The sequence below is a fragment of the Drosophila obscura genome, unplaced genomic scaffold (genome assembly GCF_018151105.1).
Source record: "Drosophila obscura isolate BZ-5 IFL unplaced genomic scaffold, ASM1815110v1 contig_201, whole genome shotgun sequence".
Classification (NCBI taxonomy): domain Eukaryota; kingdom Metazoa; phylum Arthropoda; class Insecta; order Diptera; family Drosophilidae; genus Drosophila; species Drosophila obscura.
In genome coordinates, this window is record NW_024542792.1 from 80,781 (window position 1) to 107,874 (window position 27,094).

General features: G+C 44.4%; 1 protein-coding gene and 1 pseudogene across 1 annotated transcript; both read left to right on the forward strand.

Annotated features, from left to right (window-relative positions):
* The window catches only part of LOC111081979, a 35,234-nt pseudogene that overhangs the window by 3,030 nt on the left and 5,110 nt on the right, over window positions 1-27,094 (forward strand).
* LOC111081605 lies at window positions 10,564-11,784 on the forward strand. The gene has a single exon (XM_041593999.1). The coding sequence runs from the start codon at window positions 10,673-10,675 to the stop codon at window positions 11,747-11,749; it is 1,077 nt and encodes a 358-aa protein (XP_041449933.1). The 5' UTR covers window positions 10,564-10,672; the 3' UTR covers window positions 11,750-11,784.

Sequence of the window (27,094 nt, forward strand, 5' to 3'; positions counted from 1 at the left end):
AAAACATAGTTCTAATTTTTAAATTTAATTTTTTTTAGTTGGTTTTTTTTTGTTCGTATCTCTTTGTATCTCTTTGATTAGATCCATCACGATCAGTGCCAACGATACTTGTGTCGGAGCAAAGCGGTTTATTTTTTTGAATTTAAACAGAACATTTTTAGAGCTTTTAGTTCACAATTTAAATCCAAGCAGAGGTAAATGTAAAAATAAATAAATGCTGTTTGCACCACATTTGTTTTGTTTGTTTGATCTACGCATAGATCTACACATAAAGTGATCAGAGGTCCCGGTGAGGCTTCCTTTGGTTCCATACAATCGAACGAATTCATATTCCCGACCCACGAGTAACGGGCCAGAATGCAGATCGAGGGCGGGAGGGCACGGTAAATGGGAGAGAGAGCCAGAAACAGGGCACCGTTGAGCACTTTCCATTTGAAACTCATTAGAAAGTGCTCCAAGCACATGCACGACAGATGGAAGGGATAAAGAGAGAGTGGGCTGGGAGAGTGGGGCTGTGCTTGCATTTGCAACTACTAGTATTTGCAGGGTCCTGTGGGCGTGTCAGCGTCTTCGCTTCAACCAAATTGAATCAAATATGTCCATGCATGCACACATTCACATGTATACATAGAGTACATGTGTATATGTGTGCTCGCTTGTGGGTGTGTAACTGGTCAACTGGTCCGGCAGCCATTCAAGTCCGGAAAGCCCTTTAGTGGATGCTTGGATGGCGCTTTACGCGTGGCCCACAATTAAATCTCAGGTACTCCAATTTGCGCACCACTTAGCTGCGTCAGAGCTGAAAGTACATTCATTATATTACATAAAAAATAGCGATACTTACCGTTCGGTATGCAATATTCCAATAGGCAAACTGAACCAAATTCCTCTCGATTGATGCCCCAATTTTTGTTCTATCAAAATTGAAATACATTTAAGACAGACAAACTCTTTAGACGCAGGAATCGTGATATATATTTATGTACATTTATTTATTAGCTCGAACAAGCTAAATCAGGGGAATATAGCAGATAAAATGAACAATTCGAAATTAAATTTGTATATTCTATTCCACTTGTGGGACTTATCTGCGCGAATTCCTCTTTCATCATTCAACTTTTACTCTCTGCTGTCACAAGACAATAGATGCTCGAATGTTGCCAAAAACAAGTTGCATAATGCCAATATGGTTAGTAGGAATTACTGTGCCAAAAACTTCACGTGTTTTAGGCTGTTTAAATATGGCTTGCTTCTGGGAAATCACTCGACACGTAAAGCCTTCAGATATAAGGAGAATTAAGGAGAAGTATCAAGCTTGATGCCATAACATACTCGCAGGCTTAACAGGCTTCGACTGCTTTATTGGCCATTTCTATATTCAAGTTGAAGTATCCTTTATTCTAGTTTACTTAAACTGTCACTGACCGACTCCATTGCCTTTTGGAAATACATAATAAAGTGTGGCTGCTATCCTGCGCTGACAGTGTGCTGGTGCGACACATTGGGCACACCTCAGAGGCACCTGGACCTTTGCTCCTGTAACTGTCCATGAGGGTGGCACGGGGCAAAGTACATGCGCAGCAAGCTGATCATCGTAGCGGATACGACCGTCGTTATGCCTCCGCTGTTTCCTTTTGCTCCTACATTTTGTACAATTAATTTCATTTAATTCAGTTGCATGCCATGCCATTCCATTCCGTTCTATACATTGCCATTTTGTTTGCATATTTTAATATTTTTTTCTCAAATTTATATTCCATTTTCATTTTCTTGCTGCGCCAGCTCCCGCTCCCAAGCGGTCAATGAGACGGTGGTGGCGGGGGGGCAGAAAGCGACAGAGACAGAGATGAAGATGTGGAGGCATGTGCGGCAGGGTGGAAGTGTGGCAGTGTGTGCGGTGAATGGGCTGGCATGCTGCATTAGCACAGAGGCGGCAAGAGCCACAGCCATACCGACAGCAGCAAACAAGAGACAACAGTGCATAAGATCGTAGCAACCAGCTGCTGCCACGAGTACAACCAAAATAAAAAAAAGAAGAAGAAAACGAGAAAAAATTCTGCATACTTCCAGGCGAATTTTGTATTCTTATTTTTATACTGGTAAGGAGAAAAGGCTAGCTGCCTACTTCTAGACTAAGCAAAGTCGGACCGAGAAGGGGCGGTATATCCCCCATCGACTGGGAAACCGGTGGCCAGCGCGGCATCCTTTATCCGACTGGAAAAATCTAGAAGAATGGATGCAGGAAACCCCTTCGCAAAAAGTACTACGATGGCAAGATCGCCAGTGGCAAGATCGCCACCACAGCAGTCATCGGAGCAGGAAATGGCAGAATCTTTAGGAAATCCTGAGATAGCACCAAAGTCCCTGGCGAACGCGGTAACCCAAATGGGGCTGCACCTGAAGTACCTCTCGACGTGGTTTTCCAGTCATAGGCACATAAATCAGCGGGAGAGAGAGATCTTATCACAGCTGGTAAACCTGCAGCAGATGATAGCCAACCTCACCAGCCAGGAGACCGAAAATGCTATCGAGCACAGAGATGTGGACACGCAGACCTCGCCAAAAGCGGCAAACGAAAATGGCAGACTGTACGTCGCTGCGGAGAGGAGTCAAGCGACACCAAAGCGGGCAAGGGAACAGCCAGGTCAGAGACAAACTCCGTCGAAAAAGTTCAGGTCGCGAGAGGAAACAACAGTGAGGACCCAAACTGAAGCCCAGCGGATCCCAACGGACAGACCCACAGGAGCCGGTAAAAAGCAGCGCCCAAAAAAGACGAGATCCGATGCCATAGTAGTAGCGAGCGTGGGAGGCATCACCTACGCAGAGCTCCTAAAATCTGTAAAAGGAGACGCAACACTGAGCCAGGTCAGCGGCGATGTGGAGAGCATCAGAAAGACAGCAAAGGGTGACCTGCTGTTACGCCTTAAGAAAGCGCCAACTCATAGCGCAGAAGAGGTGAAAACGGCCGTTTGAAAGGCACTAGGGGCCAAGGCGGTCGTACGAGCTCGACATCATGGACCTGGACGAGGTAACAAACAAGACGGAGGTACTTGAAGCAGTCCAGATTGCCCTAGAGGGAACAAAAATAACCGAAGACGGCGATTTGGATGTGTGGCCAACCGGCCCAGCACCTAGACGGAGTGAGAAGCTCGAAAGGTTTCGTTAGAGCGAAGCTGAAAGACAGGGTGATATACAGCTGCTACTGTCCTCAAAAATGCCGACTCCACGCCTACATTCAGCAGAGCAGGGCCCAAATCGATTATTGACCTCACCTACATAAGCTCAAGTCTGGCAGCGACCACGACATGGCAGATCAGTGATTAGTACACCGCGAACGACCACAGTGCCCACGCGGGCCCGAAGAGCTGCCCCAAGCACTGCCACGAGGGGGCACTACAAGGAAGATACTCTGGACATACCAGTTTTTCAGTCAGCCATAGCAGGACTAGCAGAGATGGAAGGTGAAGAAGACGATGTGGGCTACATCATGGGCCAGCTTAACGGGGCATGCGAAGCCAGCATGGAGCGCAGCAAACCTTTCAAGGGGCATAAACCGACCTATTGGTGGAACCACTCTATAAAAGAGGCCCGCCGTAAAATGCATAGGCGCCAGACGAGCCTATCAATGATCTCGTGGAGCAGAAAACTTCCAAGCCCTCAGAGAGGGTATACACCCAAAAGAGGAAGAATCTGAAAAGGGAGATAAAATCAAGTAAAAGGCGATGCTTAATAGAGCTCTGTGACGAAGCAGAAAATGATCTCTGTGGCAAGGCCTACAAAGTGGTCATGAAGAAGACAGGCGGATTCAAAAACCCGGCGCCCGGAACACTAGAAGTGATCGTCAGGCACCTATTCCCAGCGCAGGACAGGACTATCCGACAGTCAGTACGGAAGCAGGAAGGCTCGCTCAACCCTGGATGCACTGGAAAAGGTGTGTAGCACAGCCAAAAAGGCTATAGAAGGCACGCGATGGCTCAGTGGGGCCAAAAAATACTGCTTGGTGGCCACATTGGACATCAAAAACGCCTTTAATTCCGCATCTTGGAGCAGGATACTGTCCTCCCTTAGTAGACTGGGAATCCCAGATTACCTGCAAGCAGTGGTCAGCAATTGCCTGGATGATAGATGGCTCCAATACGATACCGACGATGGCCCACGGACATACTCCATCACGGGAGGGGTCCCACAAGGATCCGTACTGGGACCCTTACTGTGGAATACCATGTACGATGGAATCTTGCGCCTGGACTTTCAAGCCGGAGTAGAGATTGTGGGCTTTGCTGATGACGTAGCGGTCACGGTCATCAAGAAGACAATGGAGGAAACGGGAAGCGCAATGAACGAGGCCATCAGAACCATAGGCGGTTGGCTAAACCTGGCAGGACTTGAACTGGCCGAACACAAAACGGAAGCGGTCCTTATCAGCAGCAGGAAACAGGTTGAGACGGCGAGGATAACGGTAGGAGGAGCCTGCATCGTCTCAAAAAAGAGCCATCAGGTACCTTGGAGTCATGCTGGACACCCGGCTATCATTCAGAGAGAGCACCTACAGGAGACACACCGGAAGGCACACGGCGTCATTATGGCCGTATCCCGCATGATGCTGAATAATAGAGGACGGAAGTCGACGAGCAGGAGACTTCTCTTCAACGTAGCAAAGTCGTCAATACTATACGCCGCGCCGATATGGGCTCAGGCAACGAACACCAAAAGCTACACTGCCGATCAATGGGATAGACTCAATGCATTTTTCGTTTTTCTCTTCGATTCCCTCATTTACGGAGTAAGCTTTCGCTGAATTTTTTGATGTGTTTGTTAGAGCAGTAAAGGGGACAGAAGTAGGAGATAAGAGCGGGCTGCAGAAATTTTACAGTTATGATTTATTTCTATTTTGCTTTACCCTATGCCAAAAAATGAGCTTCTTAGGCGATCATTCGAATAGACTCAGAGGCTGCAATTTTAGTTACTGATAAGCTGTGCAAGGTAAAAGGTGCATTTAATTACCTCTTGCGACTTCTCATTATTTAAATACAAAATGGGTCGGGGCAAAGTTCTAACAGCGGAGGAAAAAGCAAAAACATTGGCATATATGGACAGCAACCTTACAACCAGGCAGATAGCCACAAAAATTTCCAGAAGCCAGACTGTTGTGTCTCATTTTTGCAAATCCATCAAATTATGGAAAAAAAATAAAAACTCCTAATAGAAAAGCACTCACGACTACCGAAACGCGAAGAATTTTGCGAAAAGCCTCAAATTCCACGTGCTCTGCGGCTCAAACTTGGGAGTTACAGCTAGTATAACAACCGTGCGGCGAGTTATAAGGAACGCCAAACATCTAAAGAGATTAAAAATAAAAAAAAACCACCGCTCACTGAAGCTCGTAAGCAGGCTCGCATGCCACGTACAATTGACCATGAGAAAAACATGAATTTTCTAGATTGAGCCACAAATAGTCAAGGATTGGCCCTGTGATTTGTTGATCGTCATGGCGAAGGCAAGACGAATCGGGAATTGAATTCGTTTAAACTCAAAGGGCATATCCGTTGGGATCATCGGAATCCTTGGAATAAGAACTTCCTCATCTTTAAATTTTCCTTTAAGTATCGACGCGTTAATCACATTGCTCATCAGTTTTCTTATCACCAAACGCGTTCCATTACACAGTTTTGGTTGGTTTAAATTTCTAAGTTGGACAACAAATGTCTGACATGTAATAAACAAATCAGCATCTATTCAAATGATTAAGTATTCATTACACATATCGAGTTTTCATTGTTTTTAAGATGTATTCTGCTATTCGGGCTATTTTCCACGTTCATGAGTACTTTGATTTAAAAATTGAAATTTCATACGGAAAATTCTTGAGTCTATTCCATTGATCGGCAGTGAGGAATAGGCAGGGAATAGATTCAAACTTTAGACTTGGAGCCCTGCGGATCAGTGCGGCTTTTCGCACAGTTTCCACAGAGGCTATTCTGGTGAAAACCGGCATACCACCCGTCGAACTGGCAGCGATGGAAGCCCGGACAGACTACATGGAGAGGAAGGTCGCCATCACGCAAGAAGACGACAGAGCAGCCAGGAGCAGAGCGAGGTCCATATGCCTGGATAGATGGCAGGTTAGATGGGATAGAGCGGAGAATGGCCGCTGGACACACCGACTAATCCGCGACATAAAGGCGTGAATAAATAGGCGGCATGGGGAACTCACGTTTCCATTGACGCAGGTTCTGAGCGAACATGGGTGCTTTAAGTCGTACCTACATCGCTTTGGCCACGAGGAAGACGAACTATGCACCAGCTGTGGTGTGGAAGAAAACGCTGAGCATGTCCTCACCACATGCGTCAGATTTTCAGAATCCCGCGGACGAGCAGAGGGCACTCTAGGGGTGCCTATCACAGTAGAAGCCTGGTTCCAGCTATACTGGACGGCGATTTGCAGCCTTGCGACGGAGATCGCGAAAGAGCTTAGACGTCTGGAAAGCATCAGAAACGAGCAGCCGTAATAGGCTAGCCAGCCTTGTGAAGCAATGCTTCACGGCAGTCCCGCAAGTCTGGTTTATATATACATATTAATTATACCTTTATTCTTTACCGTATATTTTTATATTTATATGTATATATCCTTAGGTTACTACTATTATGAATACAAAAAAAAAACGAGAAGGAACGTGTGAGTCGTTTCTGGGGACACGACTCTACTTATACCCGTACTCAGTCAGTATATACATTATTGAGCTTATAATTTTTTAGAATTTTAGAAAAAAAAAAAAAAAATTTACATTTTACATTTTTTTGCTACATCTGCTATCTACATCTCATCTACAATGTCTATTCTACATCTAACATGTAGATTGTACATGTTCCATTCATATTCTACATCTCCTCCGCTAGGGGTTGCTCGCGCACTGAACGCGGCAGCGTGTGCGAGCGAGAAGGAAAATGAGTTGTGTTGTCTGGAACGGGAGGGAGAGGGGAAGCAACTAAAAAAAAAAAAAAAAAACTAAAAATAAAAAGCGTGACTGGCAACGGCGACGGAAACTCCTCCATTGCCGTTTCCATTTCTAGGCATTGGCTCCTGGAATAAAAGAAAATAAACAAACACAAAATGGCACTGAATGGGACATCCCACGGGGCGTTGGCCCCCACAGAGGCGAATCGCAGATGCCAGATAAACATTAAAAAACGAAATGGTAAGCGAAAACGAAAATGAAAACGAAACAAAATGATTGTCGCATTACGCGAGTGTTTTTTATACCCGTACTCAAAAAAGAGTTAAGGGGTATATTAGATTTGTGGTAAAAGTGGATGTGTGTAACGCAGAGAAGGAAACGTTTCCGACCCCATAAAGTATATATATTCTTGATCAGCATCAATAGCCGAGTCGATATAGCCATGTCTGTCTGTCCGTCTGTCTGTCTTGTTGAGCGCCTAGATCTCAGAGACTATAAGAGCTAGGGCAACCAAATTTGGTTTCCAGACTTATGTGATATCCCACTGCTACAAGTGTATTTCAAAATTTCGGCCCGCCCCCTTCCGCCCCACAAAAGACGAAAATCTGTAGCAGGCACATTTCTAAAGATACGATAAAACTAAAAACGCAGTATCGTAGAGAATGACCATATCTACCAGACTGCCGAATCTGAATCAGATCGGATCATAATTATAGCCAGAATGAAGAAATTAATTTTCAGTTGCTTCCCCTCCCCCTCCTCCAACAAACGACAACGCAACTCATTTTCCTTCTCGCTCGCACACTCTGCCGCGTTCAGTGCGCGAGCAACCCCTAGCGGAGGAGATGTAGAATATGAATGGAACATGTACAATCTACATGTTAGATGTAGAATAGACATTGTATATGTAGATGTAGATAGCAGATGTAGCAAAAAAATGTAAAATGTAAAATTTTTTTTTTTCTAAAATTCTAAAAAATCATAAGCTCAATAATGTATATACTGACTGAGTACGGGTATAAGTAGAGTCGTGTCCCCAGAAACGACTCACACGTTCCTTCTCGTTACCTCTCCTTTTTTGTGAAATTAGAATGCAAACTCCAACAGTCCGTCCGCCCACACAACCGCACACAAACACACACACTACACACACACACACTCGTTCCACACCTCGTTATGCCTTCTCCTTCCTCTGGCTTTCCTTTCCCTTCCCTTCACGAACCTTCCTCTCATTATACCCGTACTCAAAAAAGAGTTAAGGGGTATATAAGATTTGTGGTAAAAGTGGATGTGTGTAACGCAGAGAAGGAAACGTTTCCGACCCCATAAAGTATATATATTCTTGATCAGCATCAATAGCCGAGTCGATAGAGCCATGTCTGTCTGTTCGTCTGTCCGTCTGTCCGTCTTGTTTGACGCCTGGATCTCAAAGACTATAAGAGCTAGCGCAACCAAATTTGGTTTCCAGACTCATGTGATATCCCACTGCTACAAGTGTATTTCAAAATTTCGAACACTGCAGAGTACTTGGAAACACTGGATGTTCAGTAGATTGTTGTCACCCAACGAACGGACGTGTAGAATTAATATTTTTAATATCGACGCCATCCTGCTATTACATAATTACACGGAAACACTTCAAATAAACAGTCGAGAAGCAATGGCAGTCAGACCAAAATTCCAGGCTCGTATTTACTTACATTATTTCAACGCATAATCAATAAAACCAATCGGCAGAGTTCCTCGATTCTAGCAATGGATTCTAAGTAGCCCATAGTTTTTTCTTTTTATTGCCTTTTCAAGCTTCAACTTGGCCGAGCTATTTTTTTCTGGCGCTGGGCTGGGACTGGGGACTGTGGACTGGGACTCTCCTTTAACTCCTGCTGGTAGACCACCCATTACTCCTACTTAGAGGGGGATTAGCATTTTCCCAACACTCAGCAGCAGATCGAAAATGCCGCATTGTGTTTTAATTAACTTTCGAAACTCTCGCCCACCCACAGATAAACATTGCTGTTGTTTCTGTGTGCTGTGTGTTCCTTGCTACTCGTATATACATATGTATGTATATCCTCCCTGCTGAACCCTTTGCTGCCACTGTTGTTGACCAAAATTCGTTTTATTTCGTATATGTCCTGTGCGCCGAAATTGCAAATGACATTTACATTCATATCTGTGTACGGTATGTAAGCCACATGTCCATTTCAACTTATGATAACTGCACAGTAAAGATCCTGGGACGGGCTGCTTGTGGGTGGGTTACCTACGACAGTAAATAGGGATAATGCCAGCATGTGAACCGAAATTTAATTAGATAGATCCAACAGTGAATGCCATGACCCTGCACTGAGCTGCTGCTGCTGCTGTTGCAGTTTCAGCTCAATTCTCAGCTCTGCCACAGAAACTTGGCCACAGATGACTGCATTTAGCATGGGTCAGCTACTGCCAGAATATTCCAGGCCCGAATGAATATTAAACGACTTCCTAATGATGAATAAAATTAGCATCGAATAAATTACAAATATGCGTAATCTTGTAATGAACATGAAACGCATTAATTAAAGGGAGAAAGAAGTGAGGCAGATTACAGTCACAGCTACAGGCAAACTTTTTGGTAGCAAAGTGCTAAATGGACTGCACTCAAAGTTACTTGATGATACAGCTGATAAGAGGCAGATGTTGCTGGAAATGCACTAACAGGGTATACAATGCACTCTAAATTAATATATTTTGTACTCTTTGACAGCTTTGGGCAATATTTAATACATATGTACATGATTTAAGATTTAAGAGGGCGAAAGAGAGATGATTTACAGTGGGCAGTGCAAATAATAAACAATGAAGATGATTTATGTTAGGCTGCTACTCTGACTAATTATATATTATATTATATTGTGGAATTTGGGACATTGTTCTGTGTGTCTTTGGAGAGTAAAATGTCAAAAGAATATTGGTCTATAAGGCTGCTTCTCACGAAGCTCTTGCTCTGCTTGAAGAATGCTCAAAATGGACTCGTTGTCGGTCACATCGCAGCAAGAGTTCCCATCATAATCGAGCAGATCGTGTCGGGGATTGTACTGCAGCAGAGCACGCACTGCCTCCAGGTGCCCGTTGATGGGGCTCAACTTCTTCACTTTGTGGATGAAATTCCGCTGGGCAGCTGCAGAGGACCGGCGGCCCAAGCTCTTCCAGGCACACCACTTCTTATGTGCCTCCAGATCATCTAAGGGGGGACAGGGCATCCGGCAAGACCCCACAGTTGCCATTTGATAAAGCCATACAATTCCATGCGATTCGGCTCGCTGTACTCCAGCTCTTTTCATATCAAATAGTTGGCAGCCACATCAAAGTCTTTGTCGCTTTGCTGCTGCTGCCGCTGCTGCTTCCATTTCGCGACGATGTTACCCATTTTGGAGTTGATTTTGGTGGTCTTCTCTCACCGGTCCTTAGTTTGGATCCGTGTGAGATTTTGATCAATCCTAAATAAATATATTCCTCGCCTACTACTACGCCTACATGGGGGGAATGTGGTCTACGAATTCGTTTTTTAGGTTTACAAGTAGGCTTTGGATATTTGTATAGTCAACCACAGCTCTCATTCCCCCACACAACAGTTATTCAACAAAACTAAACCAAACAGTCAACAGTTCCACAAAAAAACCAAACAAAATAAAAGTAAAATTATTCTTAGTTTTTCCGATTTTTCGACTGATAAAATGCCTGAACGACGACACCACCACCACGACGAGGGCTGGGAACGCCGCGAGCGCCGCGAACGCGAGAACAACAACTATTCCGAGCACTGCTGGGAGAGCGCGGAGAACCAACCACAGACAGAGGCTACCTTCAGCCTTGGCTATAGGCTGCAGGCAATTGGTTTGTTCCTGGCCACACTGGCAGTGGGCTGGATGCTGTACACTGTCGTCGCCGAGAAGGTGGTCGTTCCACCAACAGTGGAAGAACCTGGCAAGATCATCCGTCAGCTGGAAGGATGCGCCGAGGGTGACAGGTCTTGGCGCGACTCTGACTCTGCCGCCGCAGCTGCGGTGGCAACAGCCGAGGAGAAGGCATCCCGCTCCTACTTTTGTCATCAGCCAATTTACATTAAGGAGAGCATCCAGGTGATTGGCAACCAGGTGGTCGGGCAGGAGAAGGCGCTCGCCAGGCTGGAGCAGGAGCTGAGCCGCGATCGCAAGTTCCGTTCGGTGGCATTGCTCGGCCCACCTGGCGTCGGCAAGACAATGACAGCAGCGGCTCTGATCAAAACATTCCCATGGCCTGAGAACGTACGAACATTGTCGTGGAACGCCACGGGCTCGGGAAAGGACCACGTCGTGGAGTTCCGTAAGTTGCGGAAATTCATGAATCAATTGTCGAGCTGCGGCATGAACTTGCATGTCATTGACGACCTGAAGGCGGATGACATAGAGATAGTCCCCATCTACAACAAAATGATCCTGCAACGCGAGGGATCCCTGGACGAGCGGATGGCGATGCAAACCGTGTTGGTTGTGTACATCTTCAACCTGGAGTCGAAGCACCTGGAGGAGCAGCAGAATTACCTCCAGCGCATGTCGGACAGCACCGCTTCAATCAACTTTCGTTCGTTTGGTCTTGAGGAACTGAAGCTGTGCCTGGAGAGCGAGCTGAAGGCCATGAAGTACGCACTCAAGGAGGAGTGCGAAGCTGCAGTTCTGAAGGAATCCATGGAGAAAATCGACACTTTTGGGTGCAAGTCACTTCGGCCACTCATCGAGCAGCTGGGGAATCCGCTTAGTCTGATTGATTGCTGATCATTACATTAAAGCTATTTCGTGTTCGTTGTGAATACTTCTGTTTCTGCTATTTTTGGTTATGTTGTGCCAACCCATCTGGCCAAAACTCTGCTCTACACGATATCTACATTAATTCTACTATGACGAAATATCAGACTGGGAAACCCGTCTTGGATTCGAAATGCATTGGGTTCTTTTCTTCATGTATCTGTGTGCTGGTGAGGCGTATAAGCTAATGACACTCTGATTTGCACTCTAACGACCATTAAAAGACAGAAAACTGATCATAAGCGACCTGTTAAAAGCCACTCGAGTAAATGTGTCTGATTTGCTCAGACTGAACACTTAAGCTTCAGTTATGTCAGATATTGTGAGATATCTATATGGCATATACATGCATATGTAAATCTCTATTTTTGCACATAGAATTAAGCATGAATAAAGTACTTACAGGACACACAGTGCACTGTACAGTGAATATTTCCGCCTGGCCTGTTAAGCTCTTATTGCTTTATGCCTCTAGTTAATTACAGCATAAATCAGGGCACGCAAAACTTTAATTGGCAATAATTGTACATACATACTTATTCAGGTATACATACATATTTATTCATTTGTAATTATGAGGTCAAGGACACACCTGTCATGTCGTACTTTAGCCCACTGTTGCTGCCCCTGCGTCTGTTTTTCCCACAAATCTCAAATTTGTCGTGGACAACGTCGTTGAAAAAGAATTCCGACTGAGCATCATGTTATTTTGTTGACACATTTCTGTGGCAGACGGTGCTCTGGTGATGGCCAGGGCAGTGGCTTGGAGGGTAGGGAATATTGAAACTAAAGTCTGTGAACACATTGGGGCTCGATTACAATCGAGACGGTTTCGCTAGAGCACGGCTGAATGATGTTTACATCTACAGCTGCTATCTGCCACCGAGCCTCACGTTGCAGCAGGCGACGGCGGTGCTAGAAGGTATTGCGGATGACGCCCGGGAGAAACACCCTACCATCATTGCCGGCGACTTTAACGCATGGGCGACGGAGTGGGGGTGCCCGAGAACCAACCCAAGGGGACAGGCACTCTTGGAAAGCTTCGCGACGCTCGATGCCGTGCTGCTAAACACAGGCAGCCAGCAGACATTCGGCAGAGCAGGAACGGGGTCCATAATAGACCTAACGTTCGCGAGCAGTAGCCTTAGCCCGAGGACAACCTGGAAGGTTAGCGACATCTACACTGGAAGTGACCGTCTGGCCCTGATCTATAAAGTCAAGGACGTTGCAGCACGTAAGTCTGTCCTGGGCAAGCAGATCAGGTACAAAGTCGACACGCTAGAGCCGGACATGGTCCGAGCCATGTTCGACCATTATGAGACCAACGGGACAGCCTCAGAAAGAGCAAGCCAATTGGCTAGGCAGACTTTGCAGCATGTGACGCCTCCATGCTAAGGAAAAGGCCGAGCCCTGGCAATCGCAGCCCAACATACTGGTGGACTGCAGATATAGCCAGTGCCAGGCGGGAGTGCCACCACACAAGGCGGCTATATCAACGCTCGAGAGGATCCCCGGAATTCGAGAGGCTCCAAGGAGACTATAAAGAATGCACACGCCTCCAGAAGAGGCAGATCAAAGAAAGCAAGCGAAAATGCTTCGAAAAGCTCTGTGACGACGCAGATGCTACCCTTGGGGCTTCGCATACAGGCTGGTGATGAAGAAACTGCGAGGAACTGTTCAGTTCCCCGCCGCCAATGTGTGCAGACCTGCTGGCAAACATAGTGGGAACTCTATTTCCAGAGCAAGTGTCAGCCCAGAGAACCCACTACAGAAGCAGAAATCCTCGAAGCTCTAACTCGAACCAAGAACGGCAAAGCACCGGGACCTGATGGGGTCCCAAATGCCGTACTCCGCACTGCGATGGAGACAAATCCACAAACCTATGTGGGACTCTTCAACGCGTGCATGTCCGAAGGAATATTCCCCAGACCATGGAAGCGACAGCGGCTTGTCCTTATACCCAAAGGGAACAAGCCAACCGAGGAGCCATCATCCTACAGACCACTCTGCATGCTAGACACAGTGGGTAAGATCCTCGAGCGCATAATCCACACAAGGCGGGAAGCGGTAACGCGTCAGCTCTCACCGAGACAGTATGGGTTCCGCAAAGGTAGCTCCACTGTGGACGCAATTGGCGAGGTATGTGAGATAGCAAAGCGAGCTATAGATGGCACCCGATGGATGTATGGGAGCAAAGAGTACTGCATAGTGACAACACTCGACGTCCAAAATGCGTTTAACTCTGCCAGTTGGGACCACATACTAGAAGCATTGAGAAACTTCCAAGTACCGCCGTATTTGCAGATAATCATCGCTGACTATCTCAGAGACCGAGTGCTCATATTCGAGACAGAAAAGGGGACACGTGAGCACCAAATCACTGGAGGTCTTCCCCAAGGATCGGTACTCGGACTGTGGAACAGCATGTATGATCGAATCCTAAAGATGAATATGCCAATGGGTGCCACGGTGATAGGATTTGCCGACGACATAGCAATAGTCGCAGTGGCAAAAATTTAAAGAAGAGGCAGAGAGAATCTGCAATGACGCCGTAGAGCGAGCCAAAACATGGCTTTCCGGGAGGGGTCTAACATTAGCCACCCATAAGACAGAGGCGGTGCTCATAAGCAGCAGGAAGATAGTTGAGACGGCCACAATCCAAGTAGGTGACTAAAATATTAGCTCCAGTCCAAGCCTGAAGTACCTGGGGGTCATGATTGACCATAGACTCAGTTTCAAGCACCACATGGAGTATGCAAGCAGCAAAGCCGGTAAGACGGCAGTTGCCCTATCTCGCATAATGGCAAACACGAGAGGGCCAAAACAGCCAAGACGGAAGCTCTTAGCGAGCGTGGTAAGTTCGACGTTAATGTATGCAGCACCAATATGGGCCGATGCATTGAAACAGAAAGCATATGCCCGAGAATGCAATGCAGTCCAGAGAGTGTGCGCCTTGAGAGTATGCTGTGCATTCAGAACGGTATCGCAAAGGGCGTTGGACACATAGGCTAATCCCCGACCTGCAGAGTTGGCTGAGCCGTAGCCATGGACAAGTGGAGTACCACCTGACCAAATTGCTGACAGGACATGGATGCTTTAAATCCTACCTGCATAGGTTTAAGCACGAGGATGACCCCTTCTGTGTGCTTTGCACACGGGTCACCGAAGACGCGGAACATTTTTTCTTTAAATGTCCAAGGTTCGAGCAAGATCGGGTAGTCCTCACCAACAAGCTTGGAAGGACGCCATCAGTGGCAAACCTAGCGCAACATGGCCACAGTGATGACTACCAAGCTGCGTCGCGAAGAAAGAGCAAGCAAAGAAAGGAGATAGACATACTCTAAAATGAGCGTATAGGCATTTCCCCCCGGCGAAGTAATATCTCGCGACAGTTCCGCCGGGACCGGGGTTGGTGTGTTAGATTGGTTTTAGTGGGTTAGAGTCCCACACTTCGGCGCCACTGTAACCATCTAGGGAGAATAAGGGGACGATTCTTGAGGCTAGTGCTCTTGCACTCAGGCCTTCATCCATATTCCTCAAGCGAGTCGAAGGTATCCGAGCGGGGCGGGACCCTATGTTTCCGTTAGCTCTTTCGGGGTGGGGGTGGGTTTGCTAGGACCTTGACTCTCGCCTACATAATCTTATTTAAGGATCCCTACTGAAACTAAAACAGGAGCTTTACTCCTAAAAAAATATAATCTGATTCGACGAAGAAAGCCTAAACAAACTTCGGGCAACAAAACGAAAGAATTTCCCGATCAATAATAACGAGGTATGGGCGTGGTCGAAAGGTGTTAGTTGACCAACGCGTTCTTTACCCTCCCTACCTGGATATTCAATATACGGTTTTTCTGAATATCCCCTATTTCCATGCTATCTCTCAGTCCTCCAGGTCACCGCTTATGAGACTTTTAGTCACTCATTCCAAATTAATATTCTTTTTATTCATATGAATTCTAGGTAATGCATTTCAAACATGCTTTTCTAAATTAATCGTTTCGAGGTTATTCTATATATGTGGGCTAATGCTAAAGAAAATATTTAATTCAAATTTACATGGCTAACGAAAATGAATAATTTTATGATAACAAAACAATACGAAAACGAGAAGGAACGTGCGAGTCGCTTCTGGGGACGCGACTCTACTTATACCCGTACTCAGTCAGTATATACATTTTTGATCTTATGATTTTTAAGAATTTAAAAAAAAAAAAAATTTACATTTTACATTTTTTTGCTACATCTGATATCTACATCTACATCTACAATGTATATTCTACATCTAACATGTAGATTGTACAATGTACATGCTCCATTTAGATTCTACATCTCCTCCGCTAGGGGTTGCTCGCGCACTGAACGCGGCAGAGTGTGCGAGCGAGAAGGAAAATGAGTTTCGTTGTCGTCGTCGGGAGGGGGGACAGGGGAAGCAACTGAAAATTAATTTCTTCATTCTGGCTATAATTATGATCCGATCTGATTCAGATTCGGCAGTCTGGTAGGTATGGGCATTCTCTACGATACTGCGTTTTTAGTTTTATCGTATCTTTAAAAATGTGCCTGCCACAGATTTTCGTCCTTTGTGGGGGCGGAAGGGGGCGGGGCGAAATTTTGAAATACACTTGTAGCAGTGTGATATCACATGAGTGTGGAAACCAAATTTGGTTGCCCTAGCTCTTATAGTCTCTGAGATCTAGGCGCTCAACAAGACGGACAGACAGACAGACGGACAGACGGACAGACAGACATGGCTCTATCGACTCGGCTATTGATGCTGATCAAGAATATATATACTTTATGGGGTCGGAAACGTTTCCTTCTCTGCGTTACACACATCCACTTTTACCACAAATCTAATATACCCCTTAACTCTTTTTTGAGTACGGGTATAAAAAGATATATATGTTAATGATACAGGAAAAATGTAGGAAAAAATATTTTATAAGTGGTTAATATGCTTTCTCATAGCATTTCCCGGATCATTTTTATAAGATCGGTCGAAATTACCAGAGTGTTTTTTTTTTGTATTTTCTATCTCGGCTAAGGCAAATGCATCAAATCAATACGGCAACAACTACCAGCCAATATCTACTTTTATTGCAAACTCACGCACAAAACTCTCCAGCGGTGAAAGGCCTTCCAACGGTGTTGATGTAGCGGCTAAACATGGGCAAAAAGGGTTATAAATGTGCAAACCAATTGATTCTATGCATTAGCTATGTTAACATTTACTTTTTGTTGATTTTTTCCTTCTTCATTTTCTTCACTTTTCCGACAAATTCTTGTATCAAAACATTTTAAAGAAATTTGCACGCAGGCAGAATGAGTTAATGGAATTGATTTGATTCAAAATTTAATTAAAACGAGAAGGAACGTGTGAGTCGCTTCTGGGGACGCGACTCTACTTATACCCGTACTCAGTCAGTATATACATTTTTGGGATTATAATTTTTTTGAATTTTAGAAAAAAAAAAATTTACATTTTTTTGCTACATCTGTTATCTACATCTACATATACTATGTATATTCTACATCTAACATGTATATTATACATGTACCATTTAGATTCTACATCTCCTCCGCTAGGGGTTGCTCGCGCACTGAACGCGGCAGAGTGTGCGAGCGAGAAAGAGAATCAGTGGTTAGTTTTCTTGCCGGAGGGGGCGGGGAAAACAACAGAAAATTAATTTCTTCATTTTGGCTATGATTATGATCCGATCTGATTCAGATTCGGCAATCTGGTAGATATGAGCATTCTCTACGATACTGCGTTTTTAGTTTTATCGTATCTTTAAAATTGTGCCTGCCACAGATTTTTGTTCTTTGTGTGGTCGGAAGGGGGCGGGGCGAAATTTTGAAATACACTTGTAGCAGTGTGATATCACATGAGTCTGGAAACCAAATTTGGTTACCCTAACTCTTATAGTCTCTGAGATCCAGGCGCTCAACAAGACGGACAGACGGACAGACGGACGGACAGACAGACATGGCTATATCGACTCGGCTATTGATGCTGATCAAGAATATATATACTTTATGGGGTCGGAAACGTTTCCTTCTCTGCGTTACACACATCCACTTTTACCACAAATCTAATATACCCCTTAACTCTTTTTTGAGTACGGGTATAATAATCTAAGAAAAAAAATGACGAAAAGATCCGTTTTGTTTGGGGAGCGCCACTTTGCGATCGCGTGCAGCAATTAGCCGTTGTGTTTGTGGAGCGGCACTGTGCGTCTGCCTCGCAGGTGTCCGGCGAGCTATGATGTGGAGTGTTGAGGCTCTGCACCGGACACTTGTAGAAGGCTGCACTAGCGGCTGGCGGTGGCCACACCGGCAAAGGGGTTGATTTGCGCAGCTGTGTCGTGGTGTTGGTGGTGTTGGTGTGAATCCGGGGGTCAGCAAGCTGGTTATGAGTGTGGATGCTGTGCTGTCCACGCGAAAAAACCCAGGGATGAAAAATCGGCCCACGTCAGAGGATCAGCAATTGCACTAGCAAGATGCGTGTTGATGAAATGGCAATGCTGAGGTCGCTGGACGTGGGCGATGTCCAAAAAGGTTTCTATGCACACTGCCGAGGAAATAATCCCGTTTACTATACCGAAAACCACCAAAATACGGTGTGGCACACGAACCTTTGTTTGTGTTGAATCCAATTAGACAATGTAGTGATCGTTTGGATCAGGTTAAATGCTGGATGCCACAAGATAAAGATTTTGCACACACGTGATGGACTTTCGATTTTGCACACACAAAAAAATAGCAGACGCCGCAACAAAAAAATTTTTGAGAAAGAGAGTGGGGTACAGCTGCAATTTTCTTTTATAGACCGGCATTCCAGAGCTTTCTCTCTGCAGCCTCTCGGAAAGAGAGAGTGACAGATGAGTGACAGGTGCATCCAGACGCACTGAGAGAGCTTTCCCAAGCTGAACTGCTAATCACAGCTGGTAGGGCTCGATCAGTCAGCGCCCTCTATGTTTCAAAAAAACCCATTTTGCATTTCCAACGCAGCGACAAAAATGTCGCCACCGAAATGCGATGGAAATTAAACGTTATTTTTTTAAAACTAAAAACGGACCGCCAGGCGCCCGTTACACCACCCCATAATCTGACACTGTTAGTCGACAGATTAGGGGGAATTAGCTCCTAATATCTTTTGCGTGAAATGTACCAATCTCCCGTCCATTCAGATCCTCTGGAATAGCTTTTTCTTAATGCGACTCTGGGTGAACTTGCTTTGAGCGAAATTTCTTCGGTACACTTCTTGACCAACCTTGTATGAGGTAGGAGTAGAACGTAAGTTATATTGCTTGACGTTACGCTCATAGGCTTTTTTTATATTTCCCTGGATGTCTTTACGCAAGATCGCAAGGTTGTCTGTCTTGGACAATGGTACAAAAGGTTCTTCTAACAACTTTAACTCCTTTAGTAGTTTGTAGTCGGTGCCATGGGTTATCATATCGATTCCGAATAAGGCTTTGTATGGAGAACAACCAAGTGATTGATGCAGTCCTGATCGTAGAGCGCAAGAAATGCTAGAGATGTTTTCATCCCACTTGGTTTGATCATTTTCAAGGTATGCTTCACTGCCGCAAGCAGGGAACGATTAACTCTTTCTGCCGCGTTGCTTTGAGGCGAATACAAGGCAGTATAAACGTGGTTAATACCTAGCTCGGTTAAAAACCTATTAAACTCTGTTGCTTTGAACTGAACACCATTATCACTGATGATAGTCTCCGGTACTCCAAAGCTATGAAAAATGGTTTTCAAAAGAAATTCCTATATAGCAGCGGAAGTAAACTTTTTTAGCGGATACAACCAGTGGTATTTGCTAAAATGGTCCAATACTATTAGTAGCCCGATATGACCGCTTTTACTACGAGGGTACGGACCGAGAAGATCAATATAAAGACGTTGAAAGGGTCGGCACGAGTGGCTTTGCGAACCCATCGGCGGCCTTAACGTGTGATTAGGCGCTTTTGTCTCCTTGCACACTTCGCATTTCCGGATATAATCTCTTACGGACGTTGCCAACCCGGGCCAAAGCAAACTAGAGTGGTCGGTTATTACCTCGAACTCTTGAAGCTCAAGATAACATCGGAACTTTTCGACTGCTAAGATGACGGACAAACATTCGCGTTCAGTAACGCTGTAGTTTTTCAGCCAACTTTTTGGACATGAATGCGATGGGCTTTTCCTCTTGATCTTCCGATAGTTGAACCAACACTGCTCCAATACCAAAGGCACTGGCATCACAATGAAGGTAAAACGTTTTAGAAAAATCTGGAGGCTGTAGTACAGGGCAGACGTTAAGGTATGCTTCAAGGTATTCATTGCAGCATGCGCCTTCGGAGTCCAGGCAAATTTCTTTTTCGCCGACAAGACATCGGTGATCGGACAAGTTAGGTCAGAAAAATTCTGAATAAATCGCCGATACCACCCACAAACTCCCAGAAATCCACGAACTTGTTTGAGGTTCCTTGGCGGAGGCCAGTTTAAAACGCAAGAGATCTTTTCTGGATCCGTACAAATTCCTCCACTTCCTATAACGTAACCCAGGTAGTTTACGCTAGTTACACAAAAGTGGCTCTTCTCAACATTAATTGTTAAGTTGGCTTTCCGGAATTCTTCCGCCAATCGTACGAGTATGGCTAGATGCGAGGAAAAATCTTCAGAAATTATGCACAGATCATCAAGATAGCCAAAAACACAATATCTTAAATCGGGCGGGATAATGCTATCCATTAACCGTCACATTGTCGAGGGGGCGTTACATAAACCAAAGGGCATGACCTTAAATTGGTACAGTGGTCTCCCGGGAACAGTAAATGCGGTTAACGGTTTGGCTTCGTCACTTAGTTCGATTTGCCAGCAGGCATCCTTTAAGTCTAGTTTGGAAATGAGGTTGGCTTTCGGCAAACGAGCGAAAATACCGTCGATGCTTGGAAGGGGGTAAGCATCCTTTTTTGTTACTGCATTTAACTTCCTAGCATCCAAGCATAATCTAACTTTATTTGGCTTGATTACCAATCTCATCGGTGAGCTCCAAGCGCTTATCGAAGGCTCTATTACATCAAGCGATAACATTCTATCAATCTCTGCAAAAACCAATTTCTCGACCGCTGGACTCACTGGATAAAAACGCTGTTTGACTGGCTGCGCGTTGTCAATGTCTATGTGGTGCTGAACTAATCTTGTTCGACCTAGTCCTTGGGCGAAACTAGGGAAAAGTTGTTTGACAAGGTCCAGCTGCTGAAGCTGAGTCGTATTTAAAGGGTATGAAGACGAGTCGGTTTCTTTTTCAACCTCTAACGAACTTATTATATTCGGGGCAAGTTGAAATAGCTTCCAAAAGTCAATCCCAAGAATCACTCGTTGTTTAATGGAGGGGATAACATATAACTTCATAAGCTTCTGATCATTTTTGTACTTAACTAATATATTCAAAACTCCTATAACTTCATGGCCCTTACCATCTGCTGTATTTACCTTAGACTTTATTGGCTTAAATTCATGATAGTTATCTAACTTATCTGTAGCAAGCGAAGCTCCCACACAGCTAACATTAGCTCCGGTATCCAAAAGACCAAGTTCATCGCGTCCGAGAAAAGAGACTTCCGCATAGCTACGCATATCGCTTTTATTACTAAAAATAGCTGACATTAACATTCTATGATTCTTTTTACGATTATTGAAATATTCTCTAACTCTTGAACTGTTTCTTTGTCTCACAGGCTGTGCATTAAAAATTCTTTTTCGGGCTTCCTGATAGTTCTGCAACCGCTCATGATACGGGATATGATGACGGGCTGAATTTATTTGTTGGACATCTTTCCGGGGCTTAGGATCGTTTACAGGAAGATCTACAGTTTCTAGGTCCTCGGAGGCATCCCGCTGTTGTTGGGTGTCCCCTTTAATCGGTTTTCCGAATGACGGCTTAGGCATGTTTTGCATTGTGGCTTATACACTTGAGGGGCGCCACATCCATAACAAAAGATACGACGCTCAGCCAGACAGTTTTCCCATACGTGGCCTGTTGTCTCGCAATTCCAACAGGTCAATTTTGACTGGGATCTGCGTATTGCGGCAACCTCAATTTCCGTTTCTGACTCTTCTTCTGCTTCGGTTTCTCTAGTCGGCTTTTCCACGGATAATACTTGGCGGCGATACCCGATCGGTTTCATTTTGGCTGAGAATTCAGCGCGATCACCTATTTCGCGTCCCATAGATTCCTGCATCTGCACCAAACGACGAAGATGACTTACAGTGTGTATGGGTTGATACAGCAGCTGCTGACGTATGGCTGGCAACAGGTTATGCTTAAGGATTTCAAGAACTTCTTCTTCTTCCATGCGTACTGAGAACCTATCAATCAGGGTCGCTACAGCGTCGTAAAAATCAGAAAAAGTCTCTCCAGACTTTTGCTTCCGAGAACGGATCTGTTCTTTACAGCGAAAGTCTGAGCGATAATCTCGGTACTGCTGTCGTAGAGACGAACAAAACGCAGACCAGCTTATTTGAGCCACCTGCTTATGATATCTCCAAAACCAGTCTCTTGCTTTCCCGGTAAAGAGGACATGCAAATGCTTACATAAAGCTGCGAAGTCGCTATCTAACGTTTCATCTGTTAGTGCCTTTACCCTATACATAAATTCATCTACTCCTAGCCCATCGTCGGATCCATCAAACTTTAGATTCCATTTCTGCATTATGTCGGCAACCTTTCCTGGCTTTATGTTCGTGATACTGATACTCGAATGGACTTGTGATCCTAGCGCAGGAGCTGCTTGATTATGCAAGACACTATCATTTGGTTGGGGACTCACATTTAAGCTTGCCAGACGGCGTGACAATGCTAGCTCAACCATGTTTTCGAGATGATCATAGTCTATCCTACTTCTATCCTGACGGTTGCTTTGATTATTCGGTCGTCCACGACCTCTGGAACTTATACCTCGTCTGATTGAGTTTTGACCTCTTACCCCCTCATTCTGGATAGGAAGTGGAGGTTCATTTAAGACCCTAGATAAATTTCGAGTTAGAACACGGCTGGTGGATGGAGCGCTATCGGTACTGGGGCCTCCAGGGGAGCAATTGCCTACGACTACTTTTATATTTTGCGATGACACACTCTGGTTACAGTGGGGACATTCTTTCCGAGCTTCTAACCAAGATTCTAAGCAATTCTTGTGAAAGACATGCTTACAAGGCGTGCTCAAGCACGAATCTGTATTAGACATACGATTCCCACAAATCCCACAATCGCTGGTAGCTACTGCTTGAGCTGATGCTTGTTCACGGGCATGTCCGAACGAATCTCGTGGACTATGTTCAATAGGCATATTTTATTTTAAATTTCTTTTAACGATAAACTAAACGGTGACACTGGTTTCCAAGAGATAGCAATTTAATTTCTCATGATCAATTTTTCGGGAATAGATTGGGCTATTATAATTAATTTAGTGAAGATGGGTCGTTTTGTGTGCTTGCTACTCAAGCCTACCATGTGCATTCGGTACCGACGTGCATGAGTGCAACATCGATCATATCCAGACATACCAACGTAAGCGTTTCTAATAGCCTGCGGCACAAATCTTCCTCACCTTATAAGTTATCGGAACAGAAAGTATTTTTCATGAACTACTACATAAATCTAATACAGAGACCATTGGCAGGGTGTTCGATCTGAGCCAAACACACAAGAATTCCGAATGACATGTATGTAAGAGTATTCACACTTTTATTCTTATTTAAAAGTACTATTCCGAGTATAAAATGAGCTAGAATTTTGACGGCTTTGGTAGCTGATGTTCTGCTGCTACTTTGTTACTTCGTTACTTCTTCGTTGGGCATTCGACGGCCATAGTACTTGCTATCTATCACAATCCCATGCCGGAGATACCTCAACTATCTTTATCCACTCCTGGAACATAGTGCCTATGTGCCTATTATTTTCTACAGAACGGAACCAGATAAAAATAAAGAAACATTCTGCTCGTCTTAATCCTGGGGGCGTGTGACTGCTAATTCCAAACTCTGATCGGTATGATGTTATTTTACTAACAGCCCCACGTTGGGCGCCAAAAATTATGTAACCCTGTTACATACCCCGCGGGGTACTACAATTGGAAAAATCTTAACGGACAAACAGCCCCACGTTGGGCGCCAAAAATTATGTAACCAGCTAGGGAGAATAGGGGGACGATTCTAGGCTAATTCTCCTTGCACTCAGGCCTTTATCCATATTCCTCAAGCGAGTCGAAGGTATCCGAGCGGGGGCGGGACCCTATGTTTCCGTTAGCTCTTTCGGGGTGGGGTGGGTTTGCTAGGACCTTGACTCTCGCCTACATAATCTATTTAAGGATCCCTACTGAAACTAAAACAGGGAGCTTTACCCTAAAAAAATAATCTGATTCGACGAAGAAAGCCTAAACAAACTTGGGCAACAAAACGAAAGAATTTCCCCGATCAATAATCACGAGGTATGGCGCGTGGTCGAAAGGTGTTAGTTGACCAACGCGTCTTTACCCTCCCTAATATCCCTCATTTCCATGCTATCTCCAGTCCTCCAGGTCACCGCTTATGAAACTTTTAGTCCATTCCAAATTAATATTCTTTTTTATTCATATGAATTAGTAATGCATTTCAAACATGCTTTTCTAAATTAATCGTTTCGAGGTTATTCTATATATGTGGGCTAATGCTAAAGAAAATATTTAATTCAAATTTACATGGCTAACGAAAATGAATAATTTTATGATAACAAAACAATACGAAAAAAAGATATATATGTTAATGATACAGGAAAAATGTAGGAAAAAATATTTTATAAGTGGTTAATATGCTTTCTCATAGCATTTCCCGGATCATTTTTATAAGATCGGTCGAAATTACCAGAGTGTTTTTTTTTTGTATTTTCTATCTTCGGCTAAGGCAAATGCATCAAATCAATACGGCAACAACTACCAGCCAATATCTACTTTTATTGCAAACTCACGCACAAAACTCTCCAGCGGTGAAAGGCCTTCCAACGGTGTTGATGTAGCGGCTAAACATGGGCAAAAAGGGTTATAAATGTGCAAACCCATTGATTCTATGCATTAGCTATGTTAAAATTTACTTTTTGTTGATATTTTCCTTCTTCATTTTCTTCACTTTTCCGACAAATTCTTGTATCAAAACATTTTAAAGAAATTTGCACGCAGGCAGAATGAGTTAATGGAATTGATTTGATTCAAAATTTAATTAAAAAATAACACTAGTCAACACGTTTTTCCTAGGAACGAAACGAAATTTTTCTTAAAGATTTGGGGCTTAGAAATGGTTTGATGATATTTTTTTAAGGGGACCTTTTTTTGAAGAATTTTTGAAAACTGGTATTTTTTTAAAGCTGAGGTCTTTTTTCACATAGCTCTGTATCTTACGTCTGGTTGTAAAGAACTTTGCTATTTTGAAAACATAATTAAAACAGCTAGAAGTTAAGCCCAAACACTTTGTGATTTTTTCGACTTTAATTTTTAAAGTCAAAATTTCGTAAAAAATACCGCCAAAAATCATCATTTTTGCATTTCAATGCTTTATATTCCCAGACGGTAAGCTGAATCGCAAAGTATTTAGGCTCAACTTCTAGCTGTTTTAATTACCTTTTCAAAATAGCGTCCAACTGTGCAAACCGATTAAAGTTATGTGAAAAAAACTATCGCTACCTCTGAAAAAAGCTTATTAGAATTCAAAAATTCTTCAAAAAAAAGTTCTGCCATAGAAAAATTCTTTAAAAAATTATAAAGCCCCATATCTATCAGAAAAAGTCGGTTTGGATCCTTGGAAAAAAAAGTTCGGTTTTGTCGGGTAGTGTAATCTAAGAAAAAAATGACGAAAAGATCCGTTTTGTTTGGGGAGCGCCACTTTGCGATCGCGTGCAGCAATTGGCCGTTGTGTTTGTGGAGCGCCACTGTGCGTCTGCCTCGCAGGTGTCCGGCGAGCTATGATGTGGAGTGTTGAGGCTCTGCACCGGACACTTGTAGAAGGCTGCACTAGCGGCTGGCGGTGGCCACACCGGCAAAGGGGTTGATTTGCGCAGCTGTGTCGTGGTGTTGGTGGTGTTGGTGTGAATCCGGGGGTCAGCAAGCTGGTTATGAGTGTGGATGCTGTGCTGTCCACGCGAAAAAACCCAGGGATGAAAAATCGGCCCATGTCAGAGGATCAGCAATTGCACTAGCAAGATGCGTGTTGATGAAATGGCAATGCTGAGGTCGCTGGACGTGGGCGATGTCCAAAAAGGTTTCTATGCACACTGCCGAGGAAATAATCCCGTTTACTATACCGAAAACCACCAAAATACGGTGTGGCACACGTACCTTTGTTTGTGTTGAATCCAATTAGACAATGTAGTGATCGTTTGGATCAGGTTAAATGCTGGATGCCACAAGATAAAGATTTTGCACACACGTGATGGACTTTCGATTTTGCACACACAAAAAAATAGCAGACGCCGCAACAAAAGAATTTTTAAGAAAGAGAGTGGGGTACAGCTGCAATTTTCTTTTATAGACCGGCATTCCAGAGCTTTCTCTCTGCAGCCTCTCGGAAAGAGAGAGTGACAGATGAGTGACAGGTGCATCCAGACGCACTGAGAGAGCTTTCCCAAGCTGCACTGCTAATCACAGCTGGTAGGGCTCGATCAGTCAGCTATGTTTCAAAAAAACCCATTTTGCATTTCCAACGCAGCGACAAAAATGTCGCCACCGAAATGCGATGGAAATTAAACGTTATTTTTTTTAAAACTAAAAACGGACCGCCAGGCGCCCGTTACACCACTAGGCGCTAAGTCGGCATAGAGCTTTCCAGAACAGACAACACAAAAAAAAAAAAACACACACACACACCTGTGATAGACACTCCTCTCAATTATTATCTGGTGGCAGCTACTGTCGCCTCACTCCTCTGACACTCCTGGAATCATTTGGTGCCATCTCCTTTCGTCCCACACTTGCAAATCAAAGCGTTCATGTCATCTCCTTTCTGCCTAAGCACCTGTGTATTCTCTCTCTCTCTCTCGGATATCGATAGACAGCTGATTGAATTTGAATTGAAATTTGAATTTATTGAAGCTCAAAAGTTGGAGTTGAAGTTGGAGAAACAGGCCGAAAAGGAGAAGGAGGTGCTGAAGTGGCTCAGCGACATGTGTCGCCATGTAATGCAAATGTTATCTGCATTTCCTGTTGGACTGCAGCATGGATCGACATTGAAATGAATGGCAGGCACAGGCAGGCAGGCAGGCAAATCTCGATGCACTGGCAGTCGTCGTCGTCGTAG

Bases quoted from the DNA above. Each gene is read 5' to 3' on its own strand.
- LOC111081605 (XM_041593999.1), top strand. From the start codon at position 10,673: ATGCCTGAACGACGACACCACCACCACGACGAGGGCTGGGAACGCCGC.